Genomic DNA, 21,017 nt, shown 5'->3' on the forward strand with positions numbered 1-21,017 from the left:
AACACCTGTACAACACAACACAACACAACACTGAGAGTTAAATACCTGTACAACACAACACAACACATCACTGAGAGTTAAACACCTGTACAACACAACACAACACATCACTGAGAGTTAAACACCTGTACAACACAACACATCACTGAGAGTTAAACACCTGTACAACACAACACAACACATCACTGAGAGTTAAACACTTGTACAACACAACACAACACATCACTGAGAGTTAAACACCTGTACAACACATCACATCACTGAGAGTTAAACACCTCTACAACACAACACATCACTGAGAGTTAAACACCTGTACAACACATCACATCACTGAGAGTTAAACACCTGTACAACACAACACAACACTGAGAGTTAAACACCTGTACAACACATCACATCACTGAGAGTTAAACACCTGTACAACACAACACAACACATCACTGAGAGTGAAACACCTGTACAACACAACACAACACATCACTGAGAGTGAAACACCTGTACAACACAACACAACACATCACTGAGAGTGAAACACCTGTACAACACAACACAACACATCACTGAGAGTGAAACACCTGTACAACACAACACAACACATCACTGAGAGTGAAACACCTGTACAACACAACACAACACATCACTGAGAGTTAAACACCTGTACAACACAACACAACACATCACTGAGAGTTAAACACCTGTACAACACAACACAACACATCACTGAGAGTTAAACACCTGTACAACACAACACAACACATCACTGAGAGTTAAACACCTGTACAACACAACACATCACTGAGAGTTAAACACCTGTACAACACAACACAACACATCACTGAGAGTTAAACACTTGTACAACACAACACAACACATCACTGAGAGTTAAACACCTGTACAACACATCACATCACTGAGAGTTAAACACCTCTACAACACAACACATCACTGAGAGTTAAACACCTGTACAACACATCACATCACTGAGAGTTAAACACCTGTACAACACAACACAACACTGAGAGTTAAACACCTGTACAACACATCACATCACTGAGAGTTAAACACTTGTACAACACAACACAACACATCACTGAGAGTTAAACACCTGTACAACACAACACAACACATCACTGAGAGTTAAACACCTGTACAACACATCACATCACTGAGAGTTAAACACCTGTACAACACATCACATCACTGAGAGTTAAACACCTGTACAACACAACACATCACTGAGAGTTAAACACCTGTACAACACATCACATCACTGAGAGTTAAATACCTGTACAACACAACACAACACATCACTGAGAGTTAAACACTTGTACAACACAACACAACACATCACTGAGAGTTAAACACCTGTACAACAAAACACAACACATCACTGAGAGTTAAATACTTGTACAACACAACACAACACATCACTGAGAGTTAAACACCTGTACAACACAACACATCACTGAGAGTTAAACACCTGTACAACACAACACAACACATCACTGAGAGTTAAACACCTGTACAACACAACACATCACTGAGAGTTAAACACCTGTACAACACAACACAACACATCACTGAGATTTAAACACCTGTACAACACAACACAACACATCACTGAGAGTTAAACACTTGTACAACACAACACAACACATCACTGAGAGTTAAATACCTGTACAACACAACACATCACTGAGAGTTAAACACCTGTACAACACAACACAACACTGAGAGTTAAGCACCTGTACAACACAACACAACACTGAGAGTTAAGCACCTGTACAACACAACACAACACATCACTGAGAGTTAAACACCTGTACAACACAACACAACACAACACTGAGAGTTAAATACCTGTACAACACAACACAACACAACACTGAGAGTTAAACACCTGTACAACACAACACTGAGAGTTAAACACCTGTACAACACAACACTGAGAGTTAAACACCTGTACAACACAACACATCACTGAGAGTTAAATACCTGTACAACACAACACAACACATCACTGAGAGTTAAACACCTGTACAACACATCACATCACTGAGAGTTAAACACCTGTACAACACAACACAACACATCACTGAGAGTTAAACACCTGTACAACACAACACAACACATCACTGAGAGTTAAATACCTGTACAACACAACACAACACATCACTGAGAGTTAAACACTTGTACAACACAACACAACACATCACTGAGAGTTAAACACCTGTACAACAAAACACAACACAACACATCACTGAGAGTGAAACACCTGTACAATACAACAACACAACACATCACTGAGAGTTAAATACCTGTACAACACAACACAACACATCACTGAGAGTTAAACACCTGTACAACAAAACACAACACAACACAACACTGAGAGTGAATCACCTGTACAATACAACAACACAACACATCACTCAATTCATTCCTCATCACAGCTCTATTCTGCATCACTACATCACAGAGACGCCCAGGACATGGCTAACCTTCAGAAAGAGATCAGTAATACTGTTATTAGCCACTGTTAGCTAAAAGCTACCTTTCATCAAGCCCTTATTGCGGACCTCCATAAGGTACCTGAAGTGTACAGTATAGCTGCAGAGCTACAGGTTTCCACCACCGAGTCATTAGCTAAACTGCTAGCGGGGAAGGACGAAATTCTACTTTTAGCTGAATAAAACGAAAACCTTTATCTGTATTCTGAGTTTACTGCCAACTAATGACGAATAATTTGCAGAGTAACCGGCGGACAGTGAGTCTTGCAAGCTTATTTTCCGAGCTAAGCTATGCTATGCTAAGCTAAGCTAAACTACGCTAGCTGTTTGTTTGGGTAACTCTAGCCCACTACAGAGTTTTGACAGCTTTGTGCTAGTTAGCTGCGCTAGCTCGAGCTTTACACATGATTACAGTTCCTCGGCATTTCTTTGCCACTGCGCACAAACCAAAGTTACACGGCGTGAAAACGCTTCTCGTTGTGCCTGAAGAAGAAACGAAGAAATGTGAGCTTTCTTGGCTGAGTAACACTTACATTATAGCCAAGAGTCGTGTGTGAAAGCGCTAATGCGCTCAGTTCCGCTCAGTTCCCTTCTGCTCCTCCTCCTCTGCTGCTGCTGATCCTCCTCCTGCTCCTCCTGCTGCTGCTCCTGCTGCTGCTCCTCTGCTCCTCCTCCTCTGCTGCTGCTGATCCTCCTGCTCCTCCTCCTCTGCTGCTGCTGATCTTCCTGCTCCTCCTCCTGCTGCTCCTGCTGCTGCTCCTCTGCTCCTCCTCCTCTGCTGCTGCTGCTCCTCCTCCTGCTACTCTTCCTCCTGCTGCTGCTCCTGCTGCTGCTCCTCCTGCTGCTGCTGCTCCTTCTGCTGCTCCTCCTGCTCTTGCTGCTCCTGTTGCTCCTCCTCCTGTTCCTGCTGCTCCTGTTCCTGCTCCTCCCGCTGCTCCTCTGCTCCTCCTCCTGCTCCTCCTCTTCCTGCTCCTCCTGTTCCTGCTGCTCCTTTGCTCCTCCTCCTGTTCCTGCTGCTCCTCCTCCTGCTCCTCCTCTTCCTGCTCCTCCTGTTCCTGCTGCTCCTTTGCTCCTCCTCCTGTTCCTGCTGCTCCTCCTGTTCCTGCTGCTCCTCTTCCTGCTCCTCCTGCTGCTCCTCTGCTCCCCCTCCTGCTGCTCCTGTTCCTGCTCCTCCCGCTGCTCCTCTGCTCCTCCTCCTGCTCCTCCTCTTCCTGCTCCTCCTGTTCCTGCTGCTCCTTTGCTCCTCCTCCTGTTCCTGCTGCTCCTCCTGTTCCTGCTGCTCCTCTTCCTGCTCCTCCTGCTGCTCCTCTGCTCCTCCTCCTGCTCCTGCTGCTCCTCCTGTTCCTGCTGCTCCTCTTCCTGCTCCTCTGCTCCTCCTCCTGCTCCTGCTGCTCCTCCTGTTCCTGCTGCTCCTCTTCCTGCTCCTCCTGCTGCTCCTCTTCCTGCTCCTCTGCTCCTCCTCCTGCTCCTGCTGCTCCTCCTGTTCCTGCTGCTCCTCTTCCTGCTCCTCCTGCTGCTCCTCTGCGCCTCCTCCTGCTCCTCCTGTTCCTACTGCTCCTCCTGCTCCTCCTGTTCCTCCTGCTTCTCTGCTGCTGCTCATCCTCCTGCTCCTGCTGCTCCTCTGCTCCTCCTGCTGTTTCAAAACAACAGTCCTGTCAGTCCTAAAGGAAAATATGTAATAAATTAAGTCTTAAAATACCTGAAAGTAGTCCCTGCTGAAAAAGAAAAGAAAAAAAACAAACAATAGAAACCATCACAGAAATCATAGTTTTCACTACAAGTACCATTACAAACCATCGGCTAATCATTAAAACCATTACCATTACTGGTCCTTAATGGCATCCATTAGTCACAACATGCCACCAATAGAAGGCAACAAATTATCAGTAGAGACCCACAGGGACCATTAGAGTTTCCATTAAAACCATTACAAATTCTATGAGGGTTTCTCTTGTTTTTTTCAGCAGGGGTGATAATGTATATACAAAATCACTTAACATCAGATGAAAGAATGAAATCAAACACACAACATGGTCAAAAGTTTGTGGACACCTGACCTTCAGACTCGTATGTGAGCCTTCTTCAAACTATTACCACCAAGTTAGAAGCACACAACTGTATAAGATAACTTTGTACACTGTAACATTACAGTCCATGTAACCAAACCTGTTCCAGCATGGTGAAGCCCCTGTGCACAAAGCGAGCTCCATGAAGACGTGGTCTGAGAAGGTTGGAGTGGAAGAACTCGAGTGTCCTGCACAGAGCCCTGACCTCAACCCCACTGAACACCTTTGGGATGAACTGGAACACTGACTGCACCCCAGACCTCCTCACCAACATCAGCGCCTGACCTCACTAATGCTCGTGTGGCTGAATGAAGACAAATCCCCAGAGCCACGCTTCAGAATCTTGTGGAAAGCCTTCCCAGAAGAGTGGAACTTATTATAACAGTAAAGGGGAATAAATTTGGAACGGGATGTTCAAACAGCACAAATGAGTGTTCTGGTTAGGTGTCCACAAACTTTTGGCCATATAGTGTATATACATCTGAGTGCAGGAAAAATAAAGAGGACAATAACATTTAAACCAAAAGACATTTAGTGTGTGTATCACATTTAATGTTCCTATCACAAGTAACAAAAATGGCCAAACAGTGTTTGTTAACTAAAGAATAAAATACTTTGTGGCATGCTGTTGTAGGAAAATAACGTGTGATGAGGCTCAGCATGAAGTGGAGTTAATTTACCACCCGAAAATTCACTATTAAACAATAACGGCACCTCCCAAAGTATTCACAGTAATTTGCCAACAATTATATATTTTTTAAATTATTCATGAATGGCACATCAGTAAAGTTGTGAAACGTCCACAGGACATGTTCCTATAATCACTTTTGTTCTAATATCTGTAAACAGTCATTTCACCTGCCACTCTTTTTTCCTTTGTCCTGTAGACTGAAAACTGACTGTTACAAAGCACTGACACTGGAGACTCCTTCTACACAAAACATCTCCTTACAGATAATATCAATATCACCATATCAACAGTGACAGGTTTTCCTTTGTTAAATGGCTGTTTAATATTAGCGATATATTATGTGGCGCATCCCCCATACAAGTCCCTGTGAATTAGCTGTTACTACAAAAACACTAATGTATTAGAATCAGTGTGTTAATATAAACCTGTGATCTCAACTGCCACTCTGGTCAGAGTTGCTGTTACAGAAAATTGATCACCACCTTCTGACCAATCAGATTTGAGAATTTAACAGCAAGCGAGCAACATGTATAAGATATTATTAGTAAAACAATCAGAATGATATCAGTTTTGTAATTTTGCATCTTACTTTCTGAATTTGATATAAATATTCTGTGTGCATACTGTTTTTTTTTTCCCTGAGTGTGGCTGCTGTGTGGAGAACAGTCCACCAGTAAAGGTTGGAGGATGAATAATACATATATATGAGGTATACAAGTAGGAGAGTCTAACACACTGTTAAAAACTGTGCAAAACTGCTGTGCCTGATACATGCGCGGACACACACACACACACACACACACACACAAAACCATGTCGGAGTAACTGCAAACCAGCATGAATAGCTTACCTTATAAAATGCCAGTGAGTGTAGTTACAAGGTTGGTGTACCTAATAAAGTGGCAACTGAGTGTATATTAAAGCTTCCGCTTACTCTCACAATGGTTACTCTTTAGAATTTATCATCAGTATCCAAACAAAATAATTAAAGCCAGAAGAACAAGTATCGCGAGCTTTTAGCACTTATATTTTTAATGCTTCCAGTATAATTTTATGCACAAATACAAATCAAACAGAAATCTCTGTGTGGACATATGCTGCTTCTAATCAACACAAACATATAAAGCCAGACAAACAGATATTGCAACAATGAAATCAAAGACATAATAAACGGTCATTTTGCTATTTTGGCTTTTCTGCAGAGATCAGAAGACTTTGAAAGACTTCATGCTGACGCCTTCTGCTTTTTGTGTTTCGCAAACCATTCGTCGCTCTTATCAGCAGCCATGGCCTGGGAAAGAAACAAATCATATGATAAAAAGCACAGACATTATAAATAAACCACATGCATCCTCTCTGAAGCTGAAGATTTAATAAAGGACAGAGTACCTTATCCAGCAATTCATTTCCACTGGGGTCAAAGGCAGACAGCTGGCGGAAAGCTTCATCTCCCACAAAGCAGATCTCATGTCCGTCCTATATGAAACAGAAGATGTTGTTTATGTGTTATACAATTTAATTTATACAGTACTTTACTGAAAAGGCAGAAAGTAGCATTAGTTATGGACAGGGTCCGTGAATGGCACTGCCTTTTGAGTTACGAGGAGGATGCTGTGTCCGTTTCTCTTCCAATCTGCTGAGTTCTCTCCTAAAGAGCTAACTACAGGGACATGTGTGTACAAAAACATGTTACAGTTTGTTTCAGGGCACAATAACCTTAAAATGTTACTGAGGCAAGTTGATGTAGTTGCCAAGTACACACTTAAACATGTAATTTGTTTAGTATTGGATTTATATAGAGTATTCAGTCTGCTGTATTGCCTGGAATTACAAGAGTGAGCATTAAATTAACTTAAGTCCACTTACGCTCTAAGTCATTCAATTAACAAGTCAATTGATTTTTTTTTTAATTGCTTTGTACTGCTTCACTAGCCTTACACTTATGCCTGTTTCTTTTCCTGCTTGCTCTGTGGACAAACACTAATATTTTTTATATCCTCTCAGTTAAACTGGACACTTAGTCTGTCTGCAAAGACTCACTCACAGGATCAGCCAGAATGACCACTTCCACAGTCGCCTTCCCCGGAGTGTCCAGGCTGACGAGGGGGGTGAGGATCTTCTGGTTTTCCTTCTTCATCAGCGCCTCAATATCAGGTAACTGGAGAAATGTAACAGATAGATGCAGAAAGACAGAAAGGCAATAAAGCACTAGTGAGCAATGTTTTACCTGAGGCAGGAGGTACATTAGTTCTCTTTAATAAATCAGCTTAGTCTGATATATCACCTGTTCTCGTGGGCAAGAGAATGCAATCCTGCCAAAAGCGGTTCCATGATCCACAGGAGCCCTGATATCCTGTAGCTCCAGTTTACACTGGAAACCAATACAGGCATAAAATCAGGCATTCTTGAAGCAATACAGAGTTACTATATGAAAATATCAACATGAAAGTTACAACATATGAGTTCCAATTCCAAGTGTCATACTATTTATTGAAGCTATTTATAGTTTCATACTATTTATTGAAGTTTTTTAGTTTGGGAAATGTCTGTATACAAAATGTCTTGAATCTTGAATACACTTATTTTTACATAACTACAACTAAGTACATATATCTTTTGGAAAAGGGTCTATCCCTCTTCGTGGCCTGGCATATGCTTATATGTCTTGTTAATATTTAACCAGAAACACTGACCACATGACATTTGTATTTACTAGTTAAAGGGCGTAGTTGTGTCTTAAGTCTCTTGTGTGTTTTATAAATGAGAAAATCACACAGAGGGTTATGATATTTGCTGCGTGAAGAAACTGGTATTTATGATCCAACCTGACTGTCTGAGAATCCCATCAGGACACTTTTCTTCTCCTCACATTTCTCCATCACTTTCATCCCCAGCAGCGAGGTCCAGTAATGTACAGAACGCTGCAGGTCAGACACGGCCAAAGTGATTTTCTGAACCGGATCTTTTCCAAACCCCCGAAAGGAAATCACAGAGAAACATTAGCATTAGAGAAGCTGCTAACAACAGAAGAACTGGTTAATTGGAAAAATGAATCCTGAATGAATCACATTAATAGAAAACACTAAAATGCACACCACATCTTTCTACTCCTATTTTGACAATATTGTACTTGAACCATCATCGTTACTTACTTCAAGAAATTGATTACAACTTTTGCAGTTCATTTCCAGTTACTGATAAGAACTCCTCACACTTACCGCCGTCTGGCTGATCTTTGTCGAGCAGGTAGAATCGATATCCACCAGGTGCTTCTGTCAAATACAGAGCTTCCCCAACCTCAGTAACAGGCCAGCCTATCTTCTTGGCATTACTGAGAGCTTGACTCGACTGTATGGTGAAACCCTGTGCAGAAATAATGGATATTATACAGTATGCATATCTGAGCTAAATGGAAATGTATACTACTCTGACTACTCTGTTTAGAGTATGTACTCATATCCCTCATAAAAAAACTTATAGGAAGAATACAGTTGTATCATTAATGACTATTCTTACATACAGCGTAGGAGTGATTATAAACGTACCAAAAAGTCATTGCCAAGTTTGTACTCTCCCACTCCATAATTATATGTCAACTCTGCTACAAAGTGATCATCCTCCGGACCAAAGCCCACCATGGTTTTACTCCATTTTCCATCATAAGGTCTGGAATGGAGAAAACTAAGTTACTTTTTTTTTTTTTTTTTACATTTTTTAGAAAACTAATGTAAGCAAGAGTTACATTTTGATCATGCACACTGAGAACTTCCTATTGCGAAACTTTTATGAAACGGGGTGTGTTAATGGTAATCTCTGGTAATAATGTCCAGTTAAGCAGGATTAATAATGTGCAATAATGTGTTAGCATGTTAATAATGTTCAAAGGTCCCTTCCTTCCTTATCATGTGCTGTTAGTGTGCATGTGTCACCCAAGTCATCAGTGCCATAACAGCTCTTTACTCACCCATTACACGTTGCCTTACAGCCCTCTTCAAACTCCTCATGGCGTAAAATCTACACAGTGGAATCAGGACAACTGAATCATTTCTGATATGGTTAAAGATTTATTCTTTAGTGACTATGCAATAAAGTCCTCTTGGCATATATTACTGCACAGCAGACTTTACATGTACATTTCAGAAACACACTGACTTACCTTCATGCCGAGGACATCCCTGTAAAAGACAGCTGTCTTGCCCCTGTCTCCTACTTTAAAAACGAAATGCAGAGCCCGTCTGAGCGCCATCATTCAACTTCACCGCTTCAGTACTGCTTCAGTAGCGCTTCAGTACTTCTCTCAGCGTTACTCGATTCATCAGCCTGGCCATCAGCTTCCCGACGATCGATTACATCCGCCTTCTTCTTTTTCCTTCTTACTGCGTAGTGCGAATGTCTAGTTTTATTTTTTAAAAACACACGTATTCATTTTTTAAACTCAAAATTCGAAAATTTGTGCATTTTTATAACGTGTGACAATAAAAAAAAATATATAAAAATATTAGTGAACGCTATTTATCCGTCTTTAGTACCGCCCAATAGCTGTGACGTAATCCCAAAGCAACAAACATGGCGGCGCTCTTCATCAGCGTGAGTCGGGAGCTGATGATCATTACTGAACGGAGGTCATTACTACTGAGGGGCTGTAACAGTGTAGTTGTAAATACGAGGAGATTTATCCGAGGTCTCAGACGGAGACCTGTAGCAGTGCTTTATCCCGGTGATGAACGTGAGACTGTCATTAAACCAGCTGACCAAAGCAAGCAGCCCAAACATGACCCTGAGACACAGAGGAAACATCCTCACAAGGCAGATGAACGCAGGTCTAAAGAGAAATCCTCGGAGTCAGGGCAGACTGGGGTGGGCAGGTCTGGTGGAAATCTGCCCAGTGTGAGAGAGCAGCTGGGCGGCCTGCGCTTCGACAAAGCTCTCCCTGGAGACAAGAGACTCGCGTGAGTGTGATCCTGTCTCAAATTCATCCCTGCACCCTTCCCCTAGCTACTCTGTCCTTAGCAGTGAGTCGAAACCTCTTTATCAATATCTGAGTGAGCTGAGCCAAATGATCTGACTCAGTGAAAAGAGCCGGAATAACCATCATTAGTCATTAGCTGAGGAGGTTTCATGATGCCCATGCCCAATGTTATGCAGTGTTTCCCACAGATCTGAAGTCTTTCTGGGTGGGGGGTGTCATGCTCTACCATGATTAAAGGTGCATTAGGTAAGATTAATCTTGTTTTCCCCCAAGATTAGGTCTCTAATGGTTAGGTTTGATATTTGAATGATTTCTGCCCATGTTCATGAAGCTCTGCACCCAGGATCTTAGGTGGCCCATATAGTGTCTATAAAATGACTGACAGGAGGCGCATCCAAACACAAACAAGCATTCCAGACCGGACGTCTGTTTTCCAAAAATTAGCTGTTGCAGCTATTGCACCTTTAATGAATATATATTTATACATATATTCCAGATGTGATCATTAGATGTAATGGATATTAGAAATGACATAGACTAAGACTATTCCGTTTAGTTACACTCTGTCATCAACTGGACTGTTATAGGGTTACCTACTGCAGTCATCTCTCTCTCTCAGTCAGGTATGCTGAGTCAGAATTGTGCACATTTACAACTTTAAAAGCCTTTTTTACACAGACTACTGATGTAGAGGCTATTTAATATTTAATTTAAAATAATAATAATAATAATAATAATAGTAATAATATAAAATGGCCACAGCGGCAAACAACAAATAGCTGGCATTGTTTAAGATTATAATGTTCTGCATGTATATAATGTTTCGAATGCAAGCCTTTATCTTACATTCAATATTTAGACCAGGAGTTCTCACAGTTTTGCAGCCAGAAGCTCCATTAACGGTGAAATAAATTTCACAGACCATCTCTGAACAGAATCCAACTTTTAAAATATTCATTTCTTTATTTAAATGTGTACAATAACATTTTGGCTATTTATTAATCACCATTAGACATTTTTATTCCTGAAATTTTTGCTGACAAAACACATAAAGTCAAAGTTCAAATTACTTATAAGACGACTCGTTTTTGGGATTATTGAGGTTTGGATTAAATCCATTAAATTCAAATTATCAGTCAAATAGGCTAATAACTATAAGAACGGAATAATAGTATAATGAAGTTGTTAATGGTGGGTTGTGAATTTCATCACTGTAACAGCACTGGACCCCTGGCAATGCTTCCCAGACCCCTGGGCTTCCCTGGACCCCGCTTTGAGAACCAGTGATTTACACTAAAGAAATTTCATAAGATAGTAAATTTGTGCTCATGCTATTCATTTAAATTTTCTAAAAATCTTTGTTAATGCAAATTCAAATTTTATTGGTCACACTCAACCATGTGCAGTATGACGTGCAGTGAAATGCTTTTTACAACTGTCCAGTGACCTAGAAAAAGAATTTACAGAAAGCACAATTTACTTGCAAGAAATCTATAAAAATATAATAGAATATAAAAGAAGTAACCCTGATGTTTTGAATTTATGTTTCTAAAACATAATTTAAACAAGTAAGCGTTTTATAATAGTCTGTGTCAATAAAATGGTGAATAAAAAGGCCTGTTAACGGCGGTAGTGGTTCTCTAATGCCATCTTTTGGGTCAGAAGAGCAGAATAAACACAGACTGTTCTGGAAAGCATTGGCAGTGAGAGCCGCTCTCCAGGGCCCAGGTGTCTATATAAATGCCAAATAATGGATAATTAGGCTTGACTATGGCTGAGTTGTGTCCTGGGAAAACAACTAAAATACACTTTGAGGGTGGAGGGTAACCAAAACGGGTGGCGTGAATCACTACAATCATTTCTGTCAGAAAAATGTTCAATGGAAAGGACATGTCATTTGTAATCATATGCATGTGTTAAAGCAGAAAAGACCACTGCAGGATGGTGATATGCTGCTGTGATGTGTCTCTTGCTCTCCTACCGCAGTAAAACATTAACACCACAGACTGTTAGACACCATGCAGAGCTCACTCCAGTGCTCACTCTTATATTCTCCACTGCCAGTCACACCAAGGAGTGAGGCTGTGTATAACTGAACACACTCCTGAACACCTCCATTTCTGCAGAGAGGGGCTCTCTAAGACCCGAATGCCTAAAGACCTAGATTTATATTTACACTTATATTTCTACACTTACAGCTCTTTTTTTTTTTCAATTTATTTACACTGTTAAGTTGGTCATTTTTGGACAGTTTTAAAGAATATTTCTATTTTTTTATTTTATTAATAGTATACGTTTTTAGATTTTTTATGATAGATGGATAGATAGATAGATAGATAGATAGATAGATCACTTTTTTATGATAGATAGATAGATAGATCACTTTTTTATGATAGATAGATAGATAGATAGATAGATAGATCACTTTATTCCTCCCAAAGGGAAATTCACATATTACAGCAGCACAGAGAGTTAGAAAGTATACTAAGGGTAATTTAATATTATAAATGAAATAAAAGATGAATAAATATATAAAAATATATTCGTTATCTTTCATTGTTTGCACTGACTTAAGCAACTGGCACAAGAATTTCCTTTCCTTTATTTTGTCTTAAACATTTGATGAAATCCCCTGTCACTTCTCCTGAAAGGAGTGAAAGCTGACATGAGGGTGGGCCAGACTGGTGAGGAAGATATCTGACATAAGACTCATAGAAGAAGATAAGATGTAAATCTACAGCACAGCTGATAAGTTGTCATGCCAATTATGAATCTCTCTCTCCTGTTTTTCAGGAAGATGGTGAGCATCGCCCGCTCCAGGGCATTTCGAGAGAAGGAGGGCAAAGTGCTGCTGGAGGGAAAGCGTCTGATCTGCGACGCCATGGCTGCTGGAGCGTCTCCTCAGGTGCTGTTTTTCAGCAGGGTGGAGCGCCTGCGAGAGCTTCCTCTGGACAAACTGGGCCAGGCGTCTCTGGTCAAGGTCAAATTTGAGGACATCAAAATCTGGTCTGATCTGGTCACCCCACAGGGGCTTATCGGTGAGTAGCTGCATAATGCCGGATTTTGTCTTGTATAGCACTTGGTATCTTGTTGTGGCTCCAGGCGTGTGGTTTAAAACTAATTGCATCATCTTCTCAAGCTGTGGCATCCCTATAAACAAATGAGTTATCTTATTTTATACTACAGTGCTGTTGAAGTCTTGTATCTGATTCATCAGAAGGTGTTGATTCATTTTCTACAGCAGAAGCTCTGAATATACTTAATATAATATTGAGTATAATATACTTAATATAAGCTCGTATACTTCCATATCTGACAGTTGTTCAGTTGTAATTGAAATGACAGGTTTCACAGGTTTAATGCGTTCTAATGTGTTATTTAATGTTTCTATAGAAACAGCTTAGAGGGATGTGCAAGGCAGATACTCCACAATAATCTAAGGCTAATAATAAATGAATTTTTAAAATGTGATGTTATTTAACAAACAAAAATGTATAATTGTTGATATGGTAAAAGTGATGGAGTCTCCAGCATCACTTTGTAAGAGTCAGTGAGATTTCCTCAGGATAGAGGATGTTGCAGTTTCTAGGTAACATAAAAAACTGTTTCCTTTTCTTTTTTTTTTGGCTTATCAATTTCACGAGACAGAAAAGAGAGCTTGCTAAAGGAACGGCTGCTTATAGCTGATATAGTAAGTGATAACAGGAACTAACTGTTGCATGGATATTCCAGTACATTAAATGCAACTGTAAATGGTTAAGAAGTTAAGAAGTATAAAGTCTTGTTCATTAATAAATAAAAACCTTTAACTGTTGGTAAATGTCTGTGAGAGGAATAAAACACTTCAGGACACGATCTTATAGGAAAATAATCAACTCCAGGTGGTAAGTTACTCCTCTTTGCATCGGGCTGCATCACACCACCCAGTCGTTGATTATTTTCCTGTAACAGCACACCCTATTATATTTTATTCCTTACTTCATCATGAGCTATAGTGAGTGAAGCCTAATATAACAGGCAGATGTGCTCATTACACTGTCCTGTGAGTGAGAAAGTCACTGCAAAGGCACAATATAGACACACAGTACATAACTTTCCATTTCCAGCCTCAGAGTGGCCAAATACCATTCAAATCAATTTGAATTACTTATTACAGTATTTTTAAATATATATTTAATTATTAATGAACCTACATTCTAAGCAGTGTTACTTATAAAACTATATCTTTGTATCCCTAAACCACAGAAGGTGAACACTAATGCAAAAAAAAAAAAAAAATTCACCACGAGGCAATATTATATATTTTATCATAACCTTTAATGGTCTAGATTTGTTTTTAATTTGTTCACCCACAGTATTGTTCCTTTATTTCACAGATACTTGTCTCCCCAGGTAATGAACTCTTGACATGTATTTTAATGTCTCCGCCACTAGGTGGAGGAGGAATCAGGTTTTCGGGTTCTCTGTCCGTCCGTCCTGCTGAAAACATCGTTAATGCTGTATCTCAAGAACGAGGGGTTGAATGTAGGATTTCTATAGAATCACTGTAACCTGCAGATGAACTGATCAGATTTTGGAATTAATCCAAACAGAGACAATGTCACAGCAAGGTCAAATGTCTGAATAGTTTTTCTTCAATAGCTTCCTTCCTGTTTGACGTATGGTTTAGTATTTGTATTTGAGGCATACATAGTAGTAAGAAGAAGGACTAGACTTGGCAGTGAAGGCATCCCTGTTGACACTGTTTGCGGCAAGTTCTGCTTGTTTTTACTTAATTAGAAAAGTCTCAAACAAGTTAAGACAAATGAAGGTTTGCAAAAGATCACATTCATTTATTCAAACCCATTTTTTTGTACATTGAATGACGAGTCATTTAGCCAACAAGTTTAAGACACTGGTTTTGACAGCCTTATAGTAAGCTAATAAAAATAAAATATTTGAGATTTGATTTCTTTTGCCTGTATCCATGTAAATATTAAAAAAAAAATGTTGAATTTGTGCTGCCAGTCCGATGAGTTTTTTTAATTGATTATTTCTTCCTTTCATGTAGAAGATGTCTATTGTGAGAGTGACTCTTGACAAAAAAGACTTTTTGTCTTTTTTTGTAGCCATATTCTCAAAGCCAGATGAATCTCGGCTCACATTCCCCAAAGATCTTCGTCTCCAGTCCGTCCCCTTGTTCCTGATCTGTGATAATGTGCGAGACCCAGGGAGCCTGGGCACCATCCTGCGCTGTGCCGCTGCAGCCGGCTGCGATCGTGTCCTCCTCACTCAAGGTACTTCACTGTGTGTTTAGTCTCAATGTTAAAGCACTTTCTCAAGTTTGTCCAGACTGTAATTTGTCCGTCCTCTCACAGGCTGTGTGGATCCATGGGAGCCAAAGGTTCTGCGTGCCGCAATGGGGGCCCATTTCCGTCTCCCCATGTTGTCTGGTTTGACCTGGGACACCATTTCAGAGCACTTACCGAAGCCAGTGACTGTCCATGTTGCAGATGATGCAAGCACAAGGAGCAGTGACACAGAGGTTCAAAAGCCAGGAAAGATGTGCAATAATGCTGTCTTGGAGGAGTACACTGAGTCAGACTCTGATGAATCTGATGATGAACTGTCTCTTCCACGCATAGAGCAGAAGGTGTATCATGAGAACTGGGCACAGAGAAAAACCGCTCTAGTGATTAGTGGTGAGACACATGGACTGAGCTCGGAGGCTCTCCAGCTGGCTGAGGAAACAAATGGTTATGAACTCTTTGTTCCTATAGCTCCAGGAGTCGAGTGTCTGAATTCAGCCATGATGGCTAGTATCCTGCTATTTGAAGGGCGGAGACAGTTGATGAAATTTACACAGAAAGCAAGAAGAAAAAAATCCATCATCGATTGATCAGTAATTCTCTAATACAGCTCTAATGTTAAACAGGTCATTGGAATTAAAAGTTATTTCTGACATTTCTATGAGTTTTCGTTCATTCTTCATCAGTAAGCAGTTTATCCTGGACAGGGTCTCAGTGAGGCCTGAGCACTGGGAGTGAGGCGTGGATACACTCATTCACACACTCATTCACACACTCATTCACACACTCATTCACACACTCATTCACACACTCATTCACACTTAGGGGTAACTTAGAGTAGCCAATCCATCTACCAGCATGTTTTTGAGCAGAAACCTGGAGAACCTCGAAGAATCCAACACGGACACGGGGAGAACATGCAAAACTCCCCACTGACGGTAACCAGTAAGACAACAGGTTTCAATCCTCAGTAAGAGCAAAGCAGTTACAACTTTTCAAGTCATGGATCAATAGTTAAGGCTTTGATCAGAAAGTTGTGAGTTAAAACCCCAGCAGCACCAAGCTGTTGGGTCCTTGAGCAAGATCGTTCAACTGCCTGTTTGTATTCTGTCTCAATTATAAGTCACTTCTGGCATCCAGGAAATGAGCACATGTAAACTCTCACTCACTTTCAGTAAGCACTTTATCCTGGTTTATCCACAGTGGATCCGGAGCCTATCCCCGAAACCCTGGGTGTGAGGCATGGATGCACACATACTCACGCCTACACAGCCTTGAACAATTTGCATAGCTAGTCCACCAACATGCATGTTTTTGGGAGGTAGGAGGACACCCACATGGGTATGGGGAGAACCTGTGAAATTCCACTGTGGCACTATACCACTCCGAGTTTTATATACTTTTAAACAATATTTGGTTTATAAAACTTCACATATTGAGTGTATAACATTTTTAACATTAACTCATTGCTGGTGTAATAAGTCAGAGAGAACCTTAGAATTCCTGGGTCTCAAGGTCTCTCTCTAGGAAAGTACTTTCATGACCATTACAAATCTATCATATCATCATACGAAGAGTGCCATAAATTTTGTTCCTGAAATTGAGGATTGCGTTGAAGACGAGACGAGACGAGACACAGGACCAAGACAGTCAGTTTTAATGGCCAGGGCTCAAGAGAAACACAATGAAGGAGAGACAGAAGCTGTACACTATTGAATGCCTACATTTAGTGTGGAAACTTGCTAAATGCTATTCTGTGCCTTCAAAATTATACTGTTTTATTAAACTGGACCTTCACAGAAAATCCACTGAAATGTGACTGAAATGGGAAAATGTGTTACATCGAATATCAAGAACTCTTGGAAAAAAGTTAATTTCTGGTTCATGAATAGCCAACTGCATAAAACTGCTTTAACAAATGAACAGACTTTGTGAACTTTCTTTACGGAGATATCAGGTTGTCCATGAAAGTGTATAATCAGCACCCATAAGGACAGAAGTGCAGCCTGTTCCTGAAACGTGTGTGCTGCGTTCCTTAGAAATGCACCAGGATTTTCTTACTGAAAGCACTATGTGGAAATAAAAGCCATGTCTTATTAATTTTTAATAAAATAAAATGAAAGTGTTTTAATTCCAAGTGTACTGTAGCTGTTTCATCTACATTCTGACATGTACTGCCACAACAGAAAAATCTTTTTAGGAAATTTTACCATCCTGGCTGTAAATATGCAAGGCACCACAGGAGAGAAAGAAGGACTCCAGGGATGTGGGGTAGTGTTTGTTTAAAAAAAAACACGAGTCAGTACAAAGTGAAGCTTCTCAGAGTCTCACAGGAGGAGTGAAGGGAAGTGGAAGTCACGGGGCTGATAGGAGATGTAGTACTGTCCAACTTTATATTGGCTCCGGTTTGAGCTTCTCGGCTAGAAAGTCAGTGACAAACTGCTCCACCACGGCCGGCGTGATCTCCTCCACGTCTTTGACGTACTTTGCACGGGCTGACATATCCAGGATGGTGAGCAGTGGCGCCGCCTCAGGCAGGTTGGTGTAATCGCGCAGAGAGTCGCTCATGTCGTCCTGCGGGCACATTAGAAACCGTCAGTCAACTCATTACGACTGTCTTCAATACATCGCAATATCTACTCTACATAAATCTTCACATTTTCAATGAGTACCACATTAAATTGAAAACACTAAATTATAGGGTTCAGGAAACTAAATATGGACTGCTCATAACTGATCACCTTTAGTTCATCAAATCAAAGCAGAAATCCTACTCTGCAGTTCTCCTGGTGTCTCCTCATACAGCTTAATCACACTGGGGACACAATGCACATGAATGAACTGGACTTTTCTCCTATTAATAAGGTTAATGTAGCTGATTCCAGATGAACTTCAGCTAAAATGTTGGAAAGGTATTCTCTTTCTCAGTATTCAGTTACAAATATGTGCCCAGCTTTATACAAAATCTCTCCATCTGTAATACAAAGCTTTTCACTACAATTGAAGGCTTTTATCATCATTAGGGATGTACCCCTTCATACTCTATACCTGTGCCCTCTTAACCCACTATCCAGTATTGACCTGAGAAGGATGGGTCTCTATTCCCAGAATTTGTCCTGCCCGTTTGCTCATTTCCATAAAGCCATGTTGGTTTTTTTAAACTATACAGTTTTAATGCATGGAAATTGATTCTTGTACTAAATCCACCTGTAAAAGTCTTCTGATTATCAATAAAACTGAATGATGCCTCTTCCTTTGAAGCAACATTTAGGACTTTGATAAGCAACAATCAAAGGAGACTTTGTGGCCAGGACTTTAAAGCATGAAAGGCTCAGCAGTGAGGAGTCACACAGGGCTCAGTGTTATCTCTCATTAGATCCTGCATGGCAGTTAGGAGACGGTTTGCTTTCTTCTCTCTGCCCCCAGCAGGAGAAAACAGGAGGAGGTAAAAAAACATGGCTCCCCTCCGAGCGGGATCTAACGGCCTACTGAGCAGAAAAAACCAAAGAGATGCAACACACAAGCAGTTTTTGTGTGTGTGTGTGTGTCCCCTTCTCAAACTACGAGACAGAACCGGAGAGAAAAACTAAGTCACCGAATATATTATACGCCCTTTGCTGCCTTTTCCTTCTGATCTACTTCGACTTTCCTCCGTTTAATGACACCGAACATACAGTCCTATAATTCTAAACCAAACTGGCAGCTTGTCAAACCTCTGCAATACATACACTATATGACCAAAAGTATGTTGAGACCTGTCCATCACACCCATATATGCTTGTTGAACATCCCATTCCAGTTTTAGTTCCCCTTTTCTGATATATTAACCTCCACTCTTCTGGGAAGGCTTTCCACTAGATTCTGGAGCGTGGCTGTGGGGATTTGTGTTCATTCAGCCACACGAGCATTAGTGAGGTCAGGCGCTGATGTTGGTGAGGAGGTCTGGGGTTCAGTCGGTGTTCCAGTTCATTCCAAAGGTGTTCAGTGGGGTTGAGGTCAGGGCTCTGTGCAGGACACTCGAGTTCTTCCACTCCAAACCATGTCTTCAGGGAGCTCGCTTTGTGCAGAGAGGCATTTTCAGGCTGGTTTTGAGCCTCTTAGTGAAGGGAAATTGTAACAAAGACATTCTATACAATTGTGTGCTTCCAACTTCGTGGCAACCAGTTTGGGGAAGAACCACATATGGGTTTCATTGTCAGGTGTCCACAAACTTTTGGCCATATAGTGTACATATTGCATAAAATCAATAATCATAAAAGCAAAATTATACATGCACAGTAGTTCTTAATAAAACTGCAAATTTTCTCTCCTTCCACACACAATCTCTCATGTTCACATAACCTAAAGATCTCATTTCCCTCTCATTGGAATCCCTCTTGGACATGTGGAAATTTCATGCTGAAAACATTATATTTCCAACAGCCACGAGATGGCGGTAAAATAAAAGCCGGATTATTTAAAAAAAAATCTCAGCTTGTCCATCCCAGCTCTGACTTCATTCCAGTGAAACTATGAGCTAGTCCACGTAGCAGTAAATGCATTAAACCACACAATCAGATCTCAGGCCTCTGAAAGAACTGCTTTACTGTTCTGCTACCTAAAAAGGACAAAAATGTGAGCACACAGTCGGTGACAAGAAATTTTTGCAAAACTGCTTACAGATGGATCAGGCACACTTTTGTTTAGACAGCAAGACAAAAGAGCAACCAGCCTCCCTGCTGACCTACAAATTTCATTTTCTAATGCTTACAAATCTCTTGACATGTTTGTTACAATAACAGCGAAAGACCAGTGGAAAATAATAAGGCCATGTAGTGGTGATGATTACACACTTCCTGTAATCTGGCAGCGGGAGAAGAAACAGCATCAGGCAGGAGGGAAGCTATGACATTACTCATAATCGCTTCCTTTTCCAGTGCAGATGGAGTCTATTGTCCTCTTGGAGGCTGAGACTAAAAGACTTGAACTCACCCCACTGGATTGCAAACAAAATCACAGAAAAAAAAAAATCTGAAAATCTTCTACAAGCTCTGATAAAGTCAGAGGAGACGCACTAAAGCTGAGGCTCGGCAGAAGAAGCATGAAATCTGACTTGGGCTTCCCGCCTCCCTGATAGGAGGAGATTACATCTCTCAGGCTGCCTGCCTTTCTCCACTGAGCCATATGTCTTCTTTTTTGCAAGGCTGCTATGCATGTATAAACTGCTTTTCAGAAATATATAGCATGCACAAACACCCACACTGCCACACTGATTGTCGCAGTGATCGGTGGCTGCCTGCTGTCTCATAACAAGATAAAGGTCTTTGCATTTTCTGGATCATAACAGCCACACAATGTGAAGTTTCGTCTGCTTAGTGTAGCTTTCCAAACAATCTTGATAAATCATGCACAACCAACAGTGCAGATCAAGGCTGGCTTTAGTGTATATATACAGCATACACACACATACATACACAGACTGATTAAAGGAAAAACCCAACAGAAATCTGGTGG

At 40.7% G+C, this 21,017-nt stretch overlaps 4 protein-coding genes across 4 annotated transcripts in view; 1 reads left to right on the forward strand and 3 right to left on the reverse strand.

Annotated features, from left to right (window-relative positions):
• LOC113532842 (bridge-like lipid transfer protein family member 2) overlaps positions 1-3,197 on the reverse strand; it is a 29,465-nt gene extending 26,268 nt beyond the window's left edge. The window contains exon 1 of the mRNA XM_053239617.1: positions 3,044-3,197. The gene's annotated coding sequence lies outside the window, so the exon portion shown is untranslated. The remainder of the gene's footprint in view (positions 1-3,043) is intronic.
• A 3,080-nt stretch (positions 3,198-6,277) lies between these two features.
• On the reverse strand, positions 6,278-9,653 carry glod4 (glyoxalase domain containing 4). Its single transcript, XM_026924604.3, has 9 exons — positions 9,424-9,653; positions 9,232-9,281; positions 8,813-8,933; positions 8,486-8,630; positions 8,093-8,229; positions 7,552-7,638; positions 7,312-7,425; positions 6,657-6,743; positions 6,278-6,558 (listed from the first exon to the last, which is right to left on the reverse strand). The coding sequence occupies exons 1-9, from the start codon at positions 9,514-9,516 to the stop codon at positions 6,493-6,495; spliced, it is 900 nt and encodes a 299-aa protein (XP_026780405.2). The 5' UTR covers positions 9,517-9,653; the 3' UTR covers positions 6,278-6,492.
• A 26-nt stretch (positions 9,654-9,679) lies between these two features.
• mrm3a (mitochondrial rRNA methyltransferase 3a) lies at positions 9,680-16,183 on the forward strand. Its single transcript, XM_026924410.3, has 4 exons — positions 9,680-10,216; positions 13,030-13,274; positions 15,345-15,512; positions 15,594-16,183. Exons 1-4 carry the CDS (start codon positions 9,834-9,836, stop codon positions 16,112-16,114), a joined length of 1,317 nt encoding a protein of 438 aa, XP_026780211.3. The 5' UTR covers positions 9,680-9,833; the 3' UTR covers positions 16,115-16,183.
• Positions 16,184-17,164: 981 nt separating this feature from the next.
• Positions 17,165-21,017, reverse strand: part of nxn (nucleoredoxin) — a 61,450-nt gene continuing 57,597 nt past the window's right edge. The window contains exon 8 of the mRNA XM_026924411.3: positions 17,165-18,098. Coding sequence (XP_026780212.1) covers positions 17,916-18,098 — 183 coding nt within the window. The 3' untranslated portion in view covers positions 17,165-17,915. The remainder of the gene's footprint in view (positions 18,099-21,017) is intronic.

This window comes from Pangasianodon hypophthalmus, chromosome 14, assembly GCF_027358585.1.
Source record: "Pangasianodon hypophthalmus isolate fPanHyp1 chromosome 14, fPanHyp1.pri, whole genome shotgun sequence".
NCBI lineage: Eukaryota > Metazoa > Chordata > Actinopteri > Siluriformes > Pangasiidae > Pangasianodon > Pangasianodon hypophthalmus.